Source organism: Pholcus phalangioides, unplaced genomic scaffold, assembly GCF_987345545.1.
Source record: "Pholcus phalangioides strain wild (caught in Gottingen) unplaced genomic scaffold, Ppha-v1.0 ptg000007l_1, whole genome shotgun sequence".
In the NCBI taxonomy this organism is placed as follows: domain Eukaryota; kingdom Metazoa; phylum Arthropoda; class Arachnida; order Araneae; family Pholcidae; genus Pholcus; species Pholcus phalangioides.
Window position 1 is genome coordinate 49203594 of NW_028301600.1, and position 14852 is coordinate 49218445.

At 34.7% G+C, this 14852-nt stretch overlaps 1 protein-coding gene and 1 long non-coding RNA gene across 3 annotated transcripts in view; one reads left to right on the plus strand and one right to left on the minus strand.

The window, feature by feature from the left end:
- Positions 1-10855, plus strand: part of LOC149085418 (uncharacterized) — a 39480-nt gene extending 28625 nt beyond the window's left edge. For both annotated transcript variants that reach the window (XR_016192844.1, XR_016192845.1), the window contains one exon: positions 10751-10855. This is a non-coding gene — a long non-coding RNA (uncharacterized LOC149085418). The remainder of the gene's footprint in view (positions 1-10750) is intronic.
- Positions 5241-14852, minus strand: part of LOC149085419 (uncharacterized) — a 66198-nt gene continuing 56586 nt past the window's right edge. Inside the window, exon 14 of the mRNA XM_089233413.1 lies at positions 5241-13593. Coding sequence (XP_089089539.1) covers positions 13542-13593 — 52 coding nt within the window. The 3' untranslated portion in view covers positions 5241-13541. The remainder of the gene's footprint in view (positions 13594-14852) is intronic.

The following is a 14852-nucleotide window of genomic DNA, read 5'->3' on the forward strand; positions in this document are numbered from 1 at the left end:
TTAATAAAAGTATTTTTTTTAAAGTTTAAAAAAATTAACAGATTAAAAATTTTAAAAAATAACAAATATTTAAAATAATATTTCAGATATTTATATTTTTAAATAATTTTAAAAATTTAAAAAGAAAAAAATTAAAATTTTTAAATTAAATTTAAAAGTTATTAAAGTATGTAGTCAATTAAATATTCGTAATGCACAGAACGGCTTATCATTTTTGTTCCGTCAGTGGCCGTTGTTGGCAGGTTTTATTGTATAAAATTGTAAAGTATGGACAAAAGGCAGTTAAAGTTGCTATATCTCAATCTCAGAACGAAACAAAGGGATAGACGTATGTAGGTACATTATATTAATGAGCAGGGACCATCATATGGTGTTTTATGATGGTCATTTTATCATTATGGCAAATAATTAAAAAAAATTCCGTGAAAAATCACCTTCAAAAAGTACCCAAAGATGCGGACGAATTCGCTCCGCATCCGCATCGTCTGAATAGCTCCGAATAAACCTATTGTCAAAACTTCTATGTGCGGATGCGGAGCCCGCACTTAGGTTTTGACACATGCGGACGACGTCCGGACCCGCATGAACATTTCCTAGGTGCGGAGATTTTTCGGCTCGTCTGAAAGGCGCAGTATATTCCAATTGTTAAAACTTCTTCCGGACCCGCATCCGCATCCGCGTCCGCATCCGCATCCGCTCCGTGTGAAAGGGCCCTAATATTTGAACTAGATTGTGAGTGATAGAACATACTGATTTATTATTTAAAAATAAATGATATGTAATTTCGGTGATGTATCGTTGGAGTACCAGCAATAAGTCTGCAAAACTGTGACATTTAATATCTCGTCTAACTTGATCCGCTTTATTTTGGAATTCCCGAAATATCTCGGGTTCTTAAAACCCTCTTATTTTGGCATTGACGAGCCCAGATGCCGTTGTAAGTTTTCTTCTCCTGATAACACGTTCCCCTTTCCAGTCCAGTTAATCAACTGCCAATAGGGTGGAGTCAGCTTTTATTCAAAATCTGATAACAGAAGGGGAGAGAAAGGATTTTTTCCGTTTCTCTTTGAGGTAGTACACGACTATACTTACAGCGAAAGTAACAGTTCTTTTCTCTTCCTTGTTTTATTATTTTTGTATTGAGGGGGGAGCATTTATCAGCTGACGCAATCGAAAAAAATATTCTTCTTGAAAATAAGTGGCAATGTAAGAAGGTTTAGTGATTTCCACTGAGGCAGTTTTATAATGTGGATCAGAAAAATTTTAAAAACTGCTTAAATGGTTAAGAAACAGGCGCGATGAATATCCGGTACCAATTAATCGCGTAAGACTAAATCGCGTAAAGTAAGTTGAGTTTAACATGGGTAAGATAGGAATGGGGGCAGTTTCTTCACAGGAAAATAAAGTCAACTCCAGCAGCAAAAAAAAAGTTTGCGAATGAATTCAATAATTCAATATTTTTTACTTATAGATAAATCTCACATATTTCCGCCATGCAGTTGAATTTAGCAAATTATTTTTACTTCCGGCTGTTCTTAATTTATGGACTGGTTCTCGTGAGTGTAGATCTTTATCTCCTGAAGAGCTCGGGATGACAGCTGATAACTTTGAAAGGAAATAGTTGAGATTCAGATGATAAGCAGCATTCTTCGTTCGTACAAAAACTGTTGCAAAAAGGCAGCAGAGAATCTCGAATATTCCTCGTAAATATGACAATCATTTTCTTAAAATTCTGATTGCATTGTCAATGTCATCAAAAAAGTTCATCAGTGAACTCTGATGAGTTGGATTTCAGCATTTTATCCACGTTGGTCTAATATCTGTTGTAGATCCTCAAACACATTAGATTTTGTCATTACAACAGAATCAACCACGTCGAATCTTCAATCTGAACACCATCCTCCAGAATTGAAATCAAACTCCAGGCTAAATTTCGTAGGTTACTATACCTTACACTAATTTTCCAAAATCACGTTATAGTGAAAACACATCGAGCGAGGGATACCTGTACAGTAGGCATCACAAGAGGAGACAGAAAACGAATTACTTGGATAAGAAGCCAAACAGGTATATATCATGGAGAGAATTAAACGTTTAAAATGGAAATGGGCTGGACGTATTGCAAGAAGACAGGCCAACGGATGGATCACAAGTATTCAGGGGTTGATACCCCCTTGGTGTTAAACGTCCGAGAAGACGTTCCCACACAAGATGGATCGATGAGATCAGAAAAGTAGCTGGAGTCAACTGGTTGGCTAAAGCATCAGGCAGAATGACATGGAAAAATTTAGAGGTGACCTTCATCCAGCAGTGGATTGAAAATGGTTTAGTTTAGTTTAGAACCGAGTACGCCCAGGCTCTGTCGCTTTTGCGATATAAGATTGATCGTGAGATCGTGGGCGTGCCGGGGAAAACTCAACCGGCAAGCCGGCCGGGAAAGCACACCTAGTTCGGACCAACACCCCGCCAACCCCCCAAGCAGCACAACCACACCCCCAGACCCATACCCCCAATCCCCGGGCACACCGCTCGACAAATTCAGGACAGCACTGCGAGTGCGATTCCCCCTCCGTCCCGACACCCGCGACAAGGCCCCACCGGCGCGGTCCACAGCGCCCCAACACGCCCCGCGAAGGGAGACACCCCCCCCCCCACCCCCAAGAACTTCTATTGTGGATATGAGAGAACAATTTGTTATAAAAGACGGGAACATCGCTTCTCATCAAGGAAAACAATGAACGTCTCGCGACAAGGGCCTCAATCGGCGCGTTATTCTTGACTACGTATGAAGTTATTTGATTTGTCGACATTCAATCTTGTTGTTCTTGCTATTTCCTGCACCTCCGAACGGTCTGCTGGTCTCTTGTCCTTTTTCTTGAGGAGCCACATGCGGGTGAGACAGTCAAAGCTGCAATTTGCCACGCCGTGTGTGCCACATCAAAAAATACTACAGATATATTAAAAAAAAACCATGTGCAGACAGTACAAACAATCCAAAATCGTGCGCCGCTTTTGCATGTATGACATATAAAATCAAAAGTTGGTACCAGAGCACCAAATGGGGGCGCAATTTACATGGGGCGCCGGTGGGCCAATCTGCCTCTTTTCCAATGTGGCCGGTTGGGCTTTCTGACCTTTTCCCCTGGGATGTTACGTGCGGGTGCGACCATGGCCCCCACAAGGGGTGGGCTGACAAGGCTCCAGCCCTGGAGCCCGGGACGATTTTCACCATTTTTTTGCTTTTTCACGCTATAAATTCATCATAAAGAGGCCCGCAAAAGATCCCAGCCTAGGGGCCCTGCTCTAGGATGTGGGGGGCTATGGGTGCGACAGTCAAAGTAACAATTTGGATTGAAAATGGTTGATGATGATGACCTGTACAATGATACCTTGGTTTAAAATTTTTGGCTGACGACGATTTTTTTTGATTTTTCTGCCTCGGCTAACGAATGTGGATTCGGCTAATGAACATTTACATTAATATGGATGCACGTGCTAATATATATATAAAACAGAAGGTTTGTATCCAACCGTCGGGGCGTCATATTTTGTTATATCGGGCATCAAAAGTCGGGGGGGGGGGACACGATGATGAAATTCATATATAGACGTTGGATTATACATATACGTTAGATCAGTAGGCTCCGCCATTGACCCCCCTCCCCCGTATCTTCGTGGGGGGGGGGGTCTTGACTGTTTAGGTGAGTTTTTTTTTTAAAGACTGAAAATGAGTTCTCAAAAGAAAATCCCCCCTCGCCCGGAGAAATCCAGTAGTTTTTTCTGGTTCCCAACCATTACGCGGCGATAGACTCGGAAGTCTGGGGGGCACGATGATGTGAATTCATATATTCACATACATTAGATTAGTCGACTGCACTTTTGACACTGGGGGTGGGGGGACAATTCCCCCCACTCATCTCTGCCCATGTTCCCAACTTCGAGGCGCAAATGCGGGCCGATCTACCCGTCAAAAAGTCTCGTCACAGAGAACAGGCCTAAAACGATAGTTATTCTCTCTCAATCATTACACTTCACTCATACTTAGAAAAACTGATGACGGAACACAGAAACTTCACGTCAGGTTCACAACACGTACCTTTCAACATGTACCAATTTGTTAGAAGTTCCGCAGAGGTATGTGGACGAGGGAGGTGTATGTATGGTGTTTAGTAGTAGTCGTTCTCTCTTCAGTATATTCCTCGCGCTATATTTCAACAAGACAACAACGCTATACTACATGTTCCAAAATTTTTTTTCAGGAATTATTCAAAGCACGACAGATACTTCTTCCCTGGTCTACACGTCTGCCAGATATTCTATCAATATATTGTCCATCCAGTAGCCAATACCAGTAAACTGTGGACTCAAATAAGAGCAGCCTGGCTAGAAATTTCTCAGGCAGTGCCGTCTTAACGCATGGGCCCACCCCGGTACGGCCTGGAGACCTCAGAAAAATGAGTAGTTGAGTTTGAGATTTTGCCATGTAAAAAGGGCCTCAGAAAAAACACTTGGGGCCCATGATGCTCTTAAGACGGCCCTGTTCTCAGGAACATGTTCAAAGCTTTGATTCGATGATACGACAAATAGATACGCTTATAGCAGCCTCATGGGGGCTTTAAAAATATTGATTTTGTTTGCTGTTAACGAGGAGTTGAAGTTTTTTCAATTAGCTTTATGATTCCAAAAAAAGGAACAGCATAAACATTATAAATTCTTAAAGGATGTTTCCTCTTCCCTAGAGAGTTAAATTATTCAATTCAATTGCATTGTCTAATCTTTTATGGGCACTTGAATGTGATTGTAAATTTTTAAAAAACGTTTTTAATTGGCCAAAAACTTACAATTAAACAGAAAAATTTGTTTTTGGGATGTAATATATCTAATACGTATAATTCATCTAAATGTAATATCATTCAATATTTTGAACAAAGGTTTTGAAACTGAAAAGGGAGTACACACATCAACACTTTTCAATAAAAAAATAATTTAAACTTTATTCAATATCACTCTAGTCAGATTTAAAACATTAAAAACTACAAAATCGTTGATAGTATAATTGACACATAGAAAATGAAAAAAAATCACAAAATATATATATATAGAAAGAAATCCTTTTATCGAATAAATCTGTTAGACACAGTGAAATAAAAATCAAAATAATACAAGTCTAATTGATTATTACTAGATTTTTCTAAATTCTCTAACTGCCATTATTTGCTTGAAATGAACATAACCCCCACAGCAAAATGTCGCTATTCTATTTCACCAGTATGATGGATCAATTTTTTCCGTCTAATGAAAAAAAAGCAAAGTGGGTAAATGGGAGGGGGAGGGGTAAAAAAGCTTTCATTCTTCTCTTTCGAAACTATACGGTTAAACTAAAAGGGTAAAACCTTGGCACCACATTCTCCCAAGAAGTGTGAACTAATACCCATTTTCACATCATTGAAATCACATCACTTCCACAGGGAAAGTGTGAATAAAAATACAGTATTTTACTAAATAAAAAAAATGGGTGGGGAGAGGAATGCTCAAACACAAAATAAATGTTTGAAGCCTAAAATCCTATTATTATTTTAACTTAACATATTTCAATTTTTGATATTTCAGTGAATTTTTCTTCAAATTTACAGGGTGGATTTCTTGGATAAAATAAAGATAGGAGCAATTTTTACTGCTACTTTCCTTTGATTAAGGACGGTAAATTAAAAAAAAATATATATATATATATATATTATCACAAAAATGAGAAACTTTGCCTGGTTTTAATTTATACAAAAATTGTCACGTTTTCAAGACAAATAAATATGTTTGCATATTGCCATTTTATGGAGTTGAAGCTATTATAGCTAAAAAAATTCTTTTTCCCCTCTAACGTTTTAATTTAACTCAATGTATGAATTTTTTTTACTTCACAATTTCAAATTTGCCACGTTTAACCATGTTTTTATTATGGTATATTTTTTATTCTAAATTCACCAGTAGTTTCTACAAACTGGAATACAGTGAAATCTCGCTACAATGATACTCGATATAACGATAAATCTCTCTACAACCATATTTTTAAGTCTTGTTTGGAAATGTCTATACTCTAATGTTAAATTGCTACCTCTCGATATAACGATAATCCGTATACAACGATATATTTTCTTGGTCCATAGAGTATCACTATTCAAGATTTCACTGTAATTTAATTTTTTCCCCTGATGGCAATTGAACGAAACAATTGGTTATCAATCCATTTTAGCTTACCAGACACAATGCATCAGTGTTTCTCACAGTGACGCAACGGTGAGCTGGAGATATAGAGAATTGTGTGTCTATTTATGCTTTGAAGTGGTTCTTTTATAAGTGAAAATATCTACTAAACTATTCTGGGGAGCTACAGATGAACCATGAATTGTGGAAGAGAGCTGAGGTTGAAAAAAAAATTTGAGAACCACTGTATTAAAGGATTCACTCTAGACCAGTTTCCCAAACTTTTCACTCCATCCCCCCTTCAGAAATTTTTTTCTCTCATCGCCCCCAACTCAAGTGAACCCATAAAATACTTTGTTTAATCAATAGAAAGACTTTGATTATACTCTATAAAATACCTGTCTATGCACGGACCCAATGAATTATTCCTCATTTGATAAATTTAACAGAATGTTTAGAAAGCCTATGAACTGAGATCATATCAACTTATGAGCATGTAAATAAGCTTTTGATTTAATAATAACTAAACAAATAATACTTTGGAAAGGTTGTCATTAACCCCTCAAGCCCAGAGGAGATTTAAATGAATCCTATCTGGTAGGTTGGAGATTAAAATGAAATCGCCAGCTTTTAGAGATGGTTAGCTAAAAAATTATAACTTTTAAACTAATCATTGAATTGATTTGAAAATTTTTATGTTTATAAAATAATGCTTTGTCTATAATATAATACAGTATCACCTGTATATTACCTAAACTTTTTTATATTTTCTTTTTGTTAAAATTGTTTTTTTTCTCTTCTACCATGGCCCAAAAATCAGATTTATAACTCAGCCTCATTGTTGTAACAAAGAACTACTAACTCATTTACACAGGGCATTTTAGTTCAATGGGCTAAAACATGATCTTTGATCATTTGTGTCAAACCACTGTCATTTTCTGCACACAAGGGCTAATTAGACCGGGACCTACAATTTATTTCCAGTTCCGAACAGCAGGCTTGTTTTTTATACTCATCAAAAGGTTGGTGCGCTAACCTCTCGATGTGGGACTCCTTACCGTAGCAATTTTTGCTGTGGTCACTTCGTCGTTTTTGTTGTACCCCTGTGCCAGGAAAGTTTTCTCACAAGGACGAACCAAATATTGAACTCGTGACATTATATTTTTGTATTTTTATTTACATTTGTTTAATTTTTTTCATGTTCTACTTTTTATAACGTGGTAGATAAAGGGTTAGATAGTGCCAGCCAATACGAGAGAAAGATTAATTTTACATTAAAAATTTTTTTAATATTTCTATAAAAAAAACACAAAGGCCTATATTGTATTATAATACAATGTAGAAGGAATGATAATTATCATTCCTTCTACATTACACAACTATATCTTTTTCCTTATGTATACATTTTTTTAGTATTTTCAAAATGCCATGACAAATAAATATGAAGACCTGAGGTATTTGTACAAAAATATCAATGAATGTCCTTCACAATAATAAATACAGGAACCTTGCAAATGACTGGATTATACAATCACCAGCAAAGGAAAATTTCACAACAGGCCTGATAAGTCACAATAAGTTTAAAATAAAAATGGATAAAAGTCATAGTAGAATAAAAGTCAGATAAAAAGAGAAATATTTAAAGGATTTAATAAGAAAGCTTCAGGAAGTTTTATCATTCCTGGTTAAACTCTAACATCTGTTTGAATTACACAGCAAAATCTCGAACAAGACTAAGAAAAAATATCAATGTAGAGGGACTATCGTTATATTAGCCCCTTTACATACAGGGACGAGATATCTTGTCTTCATATATCACATACATATTTTACATATTTTTTGCTCCTACCGGAAATGTGAGAAAATAACGGTTATATATATATAATAACATTCTATAGTTCTATAAGTCTATTGCTCTAACAATTTGCCGCCCTCCCAAAATACCAGTTATTCTCCTCTGAAAAAAATTTCTCTTGTTACTTCCCTAACAAAAATTATAATTAAGTTAATAAAATTCATTTTCTCATTCCACCCTAAAAGTGTTTACAATGTAACACATGTTTCTTGCACAGTAAAAATCAACTTCAACACTTTCATGGGGCAGGTAGTGCAAAATACTAATGAAACATAATGCCCTCAAAAGAATGAAAACTAGCACGTTTTTTAAAAATAGATTTTGAGCAAGATATGAAAAGTATTGGAGAAGTTTCAAAATCTATTAAAAAAAACATTTTTATAGAGAGATTTTTATATTAAACTATACTTTTGCATCAAAAGGGGTTTAAGACTCAGGGAAGTCTCGAGAGCATCGTGGACCCCAGGCCAAGTAAGTTTTCTGAGGCCCTACCTGACTAAAAATGTTTGCCTACAAAAAAAAAAAAAAAAAAAAAAAATTTACTCTCAAAAATACTTCAATGAGATCTCATTTCTGTGAGGCTCGGATGGGCCCATGGGTTAATATGACACTCTTAGCACCAGATTCAAGATAATTCAAAATAATCTTTGAAAAAATTTCATTTTAAAGAATTTTACAGTTCCATCAAGTATCTCTCTCTCACTGCAGCAAAATTTCACAGTATATGATTCCTACCTAGATCACAAAAGTGGGATGGGAGACATTTCACAGCTCTGGATACTGAAACACATGACTTTGTGTGCCACAACAGCTGCATTCTTAAATAAACACAAATAAGTAGTCTCAGTAACCCAATGTAATAAGGACCAGGACAAATGTGCATGAAACTAAATTTTAAAATGTGATTTATAGGCGGTGATAGACTTAAAGGTCTGCGGGGAGGGAGATCCACAATGATTATGTCAATGCATATATCCATGTATACTAATGGGAGTTCACCATAACTCTGAAACAAATGCTCTATTGTTTTATTTTAAAAAGTAGCATTACGATATGATAAGATGTAAAATATATATGAGCAACAATAAAAAAAATTTTCTACTCAAAATATAAGACTACACAGACAGGGCCGTCTTAAGAGCATCATTTGTGATTTTTTTCCAAATTCTCGAAAATTTCAACCATATCTCATTTTTGTGAGGCCCCTCTTACCTTGAGACCCCCGGGCCGTGCCCGTATGGGCCCATGCCTTAAGACGGCACTGTACACAGACTGATAATAAAAGAATATGTTGCTGTAATTTAACACATCACCACAAAAATCATGACTACAAAAAGTTAGTTTCTTTCACTCATTAACATAAGTATTTATGGTATGATCTAGTTATAAAGAATGTAAATATCCAATTTGAATAACATAATACTTTTTAAGAACTTGGCGGAAATTACCACATTTTTTACAATAGTATAAGACAAAATAAAATCCATTGTTGTTTTTGATATCATTCTAACTTGACTGCACATTAATGTAAGATGTCTTGAGGGGGGAAAATAACCTATGCACATGGAAGCAAGGGCGTAGCGGGGGGGGGGGGGGAAATGGGGGTCTGGTCCCCCCCCCACCCGAAATGTGAGAAAATGACCGAAAAAAGGGAAAAAGATGGCCAAATACATTGTTCTGTAACTTTGGTCCCCCCCCCCTAACGAAATTTCTGGCTACGCCCCTGCATGGAAGTATATCACAAATAAATACAGTAAAACTTCAATAAGTCATCACATCAAAAGTTATCGAAAAATTATGATGGCTTAAGCGGAGGAGTTCCGTCAGTTTTAATGTGCGATGTTATGAAAATCGTATAAATTTAAAGTAATATGACATTTATTAAAGTATGAATCAAAATAACAATATTAATAAAATTTATAGATTGCAAAAGAAAAAATAATAGCACTTTTTACCTTTTTTTTGATCTCTTATTACTTATTGTGGTAAAATTTACTGGTACACTTTGATTTATACTAGTAATTTTTAATTTAGACTAACAGAGCAACTGTTAGAGTAGGTAGCTTTTCTTCATAACAGAACTCTATATTGCACATTAATGTTACATGTACATCAAATTTAATTTTAGTGTTTTAATTCTTCATCAGTCGTTCATAATACAACTACAGGGTAATCTCTAACACTTTTGACGTGAGGGGGACCCTTTGCAGGGGAAATTAAACAGAAGACCCGTGAAAGAATGTCTGATTTTTTTCAACAAAGATATTTTGTTTAAATTTGAAGCCCTAAATTAGTAGAGCCCATGCTTTCTATGATTATTTATTATCCGTGCCCACATTGCACTTTGCAGTATATGATAAAAACATTTAGCATGCTAATTATGCAGCTATATCATGGTGAAAAGAATTTTGACTACGGCAGCTTTTGGAGAAGCAGATTAAGCAATCAAGACAAATGACTACAAAAAAAAAGATAGTCACAGTCAAAAAAAATTGCCTGTGATCATTGACTGTAGTTTACAGCATGAGTCAATTTTTTCGCCAGGTTTTATTTACCATACAGCATGCTCCATCATCTGAGGATGATCTCAATTTTTTTTTGAAGAAATTTTTTGTAACATAAAGTTCTTAAAATGATGATGGCATATGCATATATATTCTAGTTTTTTTTTTTAATTATTTCTCTATTTTCTAACAGGTTTGCTTGTGAGATGATTGTGCATCGTTGAGTGGTGGCGGTAGAATGCCTGCCTGCTCCTGATCACTCTTTCGTTGTTGAGTGTGGGTTCAAACATGATTCTCTGTATGACCCCCTTTTTTGATTGAATGATACAATGAAACCTGTATGAAATGGAATGTCAAGAGACTGAAATAATATTCCATTTTAGGCAGGTTTCCATTTTATAAAGGTTTGCATACCGTGATAACCAATACACCAGAGAGACACTTTTCTCAATTCCTTATAACATGCATTAGTAGTATGAAGCGCTGAGTGGAGACATAGCAGCCTCCCTTAACTACAGCAATTTTTGCCCCAGTTGGCATTTTTTCGGCCCAAAATATACTGAGAAATTGAATTTTCTGGATGTTATGCCAAAACTGACATTTGGAAAGAAGTGATTTGTCCCCTCCTTGCATACCGCACTAACCAATACACCAGAGACACTTTTCTCAATTCCTTATAACATGCATTAGTAGCGTGAAGCGCTGAGTGTAGAAAAGCGGCAGCTTTATTATGGAAAAAAATTAGGTTTCCCCCCCTTGGTATGACATTTTTTTATTTCTTTTCCAAGAATTCCATTATTATGTTAGCAGGAAACATGGCAAATGTAGAACCACATACCAGCAGATTATAGCTAGTAAAGTGAGGAAATCCTGTATAATGATACCCTCCATAACGATAATTGCCTATATAGGTGAACCTAGCTAGTTGGAACTTGGTTAATTTGAATTTTTGGATAATTCAAATTTAAGAAAAAAAAAATTCCCCTTCAGTTTCCTACTCAATTTAATGCTGAAAAATTACCCATTCAATTCGATTTCCCCCCTAATGTTTTGGAGAATTCAAAGTTTGATTCAGATATGTCATTAGCAAAATGTTTTTCTTTGAAGTCCTTGCCAACTTTTGGTCATCTTTTTTTTATTCCATGATTTGCCAACCTTTTCTAAAATATATCATAAAAACATTAAAACAAATTAAAATCAACAAAATCTCAACTTTTTTTGTTATGGCTGTGAAAAGCAATGCTTTTGTTATCGGTCCCACATACATAGGCTTTTGTCTTTCCGTAACCAGCTGAAGTTTTACCAAACTTCATTAGCATCTGCCAATGGCTGATGGCAAAGGCTTACACAACTCAGGAGATATGAAAGTTTGCATGTGTGCATGCGAATCTCCCCATAGATGGAATGTTTAAAAGCTGGAATCCTAGTTTATTGTCTGGTAAAATGTGTTGAAGATTCATGTCTCTCACAATGAATAGTTTTAGCCTTGCTAGTGGTTAACTAGTGGCACTTTTGTGACCACTTGAGTCATCTAATTTGGATTTTTTTTTTACAATTCAACTTATTTTCAAATTTTAATGCTTTTATAAATTTTACAAATCATACAATGATGTCTAATGGGTGGTTTATGAACTCATACATTAACCAAAAAGAAAGTTAAATATAGAACATTGTCAAACTAAACTTTAAAAATTGTAATAGATGTTCAGATGTCCTAGGTAGTTTCTGAATAGGAAAATTTGGTGTGGCTTTACATGAAAGTCTGTGTGAGCAGCTTACATACCAAAAAGGAAATATAATGCAATGACATGTACTTGAGTATGCCAGTGCATAAAAGCCATTCAAGACAGTGATTTGATAATATTTTTACATAATTTCTTACAGCTACCATCATGTACCAAAGCTTGATTTTTATTTGTAAATAAATAATCAGTATATTGATACACATTTTCTTTAAATATTTATTCTAAAGTGTACGTTACTTAAAGAAGAAGACACTAGAACTATAACATATACACTTTTCCAATACATACACACAAGTTATAATAAACAATAACAAAGTGATAAGAATTTTATGCATGAACATTTATCATAATAGTCTAAATTTTTACAAGCTGCATTTAAGATCTAAAAAGTATTTTTAAATCAAGTAGCTTCATGTCTATCCTTACTTAATTTACTCATTGTCTTAAACACGCATGAAAAAAATCTTTTTGGCTTCATTCCACACAAGCCCAACAAAAATAACATGAAGTTCCAATGTTTTTGAAGGCAAATTTAAACAAAAATTATAAAGCTTAATAAATTTCAACAATTTAATGGCTATCCTTCTTTTACAGCACCTATAAGGTGGCCAAACATCAGGTTTTATATAATTTATTTTTGTTAAATATTTGGTTTAAAAAACACTGGAACTTAATAGAAATGAAAAAATTTCATTGCCTATCACAAGACTATAAGTCTGGAATTTCATATAAATAAAAAAAATTAATTTAAGGTTCGCAAAGGGTTAGAAAAATAGTAAAATTTGTTGGAAAGAGGTAGATAGAAAAAGTGTATATTCTCAAAATCCAGATTAGTCTTTTCTACTAGTTGCAAAGATTATTTTCCTCCAAATTTTACTATAATTGCAAACTGAATATAAAAATACACACTCTGATAATATGGAATGTATTAAACTAATACTTTGATTTTTCAACCAGCTAAACAGTAAATTAGCCACCTCCTTTAACATGTTTAGTTTCACACAGTAGTAACATTATCATATCTATTTACCAAGATATGACTTAGTATTAGGAATCCACTAAATAGTCTCAAATTATGATAGTATTCACATAGTAATGTAAAAAGTAACTAAAGAAGTCAGCGCTGACTAAAAAATACTTTATGAAGTTCTTAAACGTATTTCCAAATTACGTGAATTGATGAGATTGCACTTCTGAAAATACACTTGTAAATATGTTGATGGAATATCATCAAATACTTTAACTTAAGTGGAATGCTGATGGCAATGAGCATGTAGACCTTGCTGATGGGCTACAAAAAAAATTAATAGAACACATGAAACATGCATAATATGCACAAATAAAAATTCTTGAATTTATATTAAAAACAAATTGAGTAATTTAACAGCTTAGGAGCAATTAATTTTCAAAATGAATATTCTTACACAAAATTTTATCAACTGTATACTAGAACATAATGAGGTATTTAGTGTTATAAAAAAGTTTTGTTTAAGGTAGTGTTTCTCAAAGTGTGCATCACCAACCTTTGTCAGAGGCGTCAGGACGAACTGGAGATATTGATTTGTGCGCCTATTTATGCTTTGAAGTGGTTATTTTATGAGAAAATGTCCATCAAACTATTCTGGAGAGCCCCAGATGAATCACAAATTTGGCAAGGGAGTCGCGGGTGACAAAAGTTTTAGAGCAACTGCTTTAAACTATCTGACCACCTTTCTTCTCACTTTTCTATAAAATGGTATCTGAGTGAACTTTAATAACATTTTTAGGTAGAAAGTGTCTCAAAATCATCAAAAAACAAAATTTTGGACTACCTGTGTTATTTTCTACGATAAAGTTTCTTTTATGTCAAATTTTAGCCTTTTGCTGTCGTATGTCGAGGTAGGTTCGATGTAGGACCGCATCATGAAACGTCTGTACTTTGTTGTTACAATAGCCACTTACAATAATAGAAAAGCCCCTGTGAATTCGGCTTCTCTCTCTTAGCAAAACTTATACGCTATACAAAAACCACAAAGGGGCAAACATCCGGGGGCTTCCTTATTGCAGAGGAAGTGTTATAAAGTATGAACTACACCAATGAGAAGAGCCAAAAAAATCATTTAATATTCGAAACATGATGGCAAAAAACCCTATGAATGAAATTTTTTCCCCACATTAGATTTACAGAAATTTAAAGGATTGTATGGTATGCTCATGAGTTACACCCAAATCTATTGATGTATGCGTGAATGTGAATTTTCTCAAATTTCATTTCACATATCATGTACAAAATACTTTAATGGGCAAATACATGTGATAGACCTTCGATTTTGGTACAAAACCCTAACAATGTATGTCAAAAAATCATATTAAAATTTTGCAATGATGAAATCAATTGATTTTTAGAAATCATGTTTTAAACTCGAGTAAAATGTCAAAAAATACCATTCTTTGTAAAATACATTTTAAGTTTTTATTCTCAAATTACTTGTATGTAAAAACGCAACACTAAAGTGGATGTAACTTTGATTCTAAGAATCATATAAACAAAATAAGACCTGTTTTGGAATC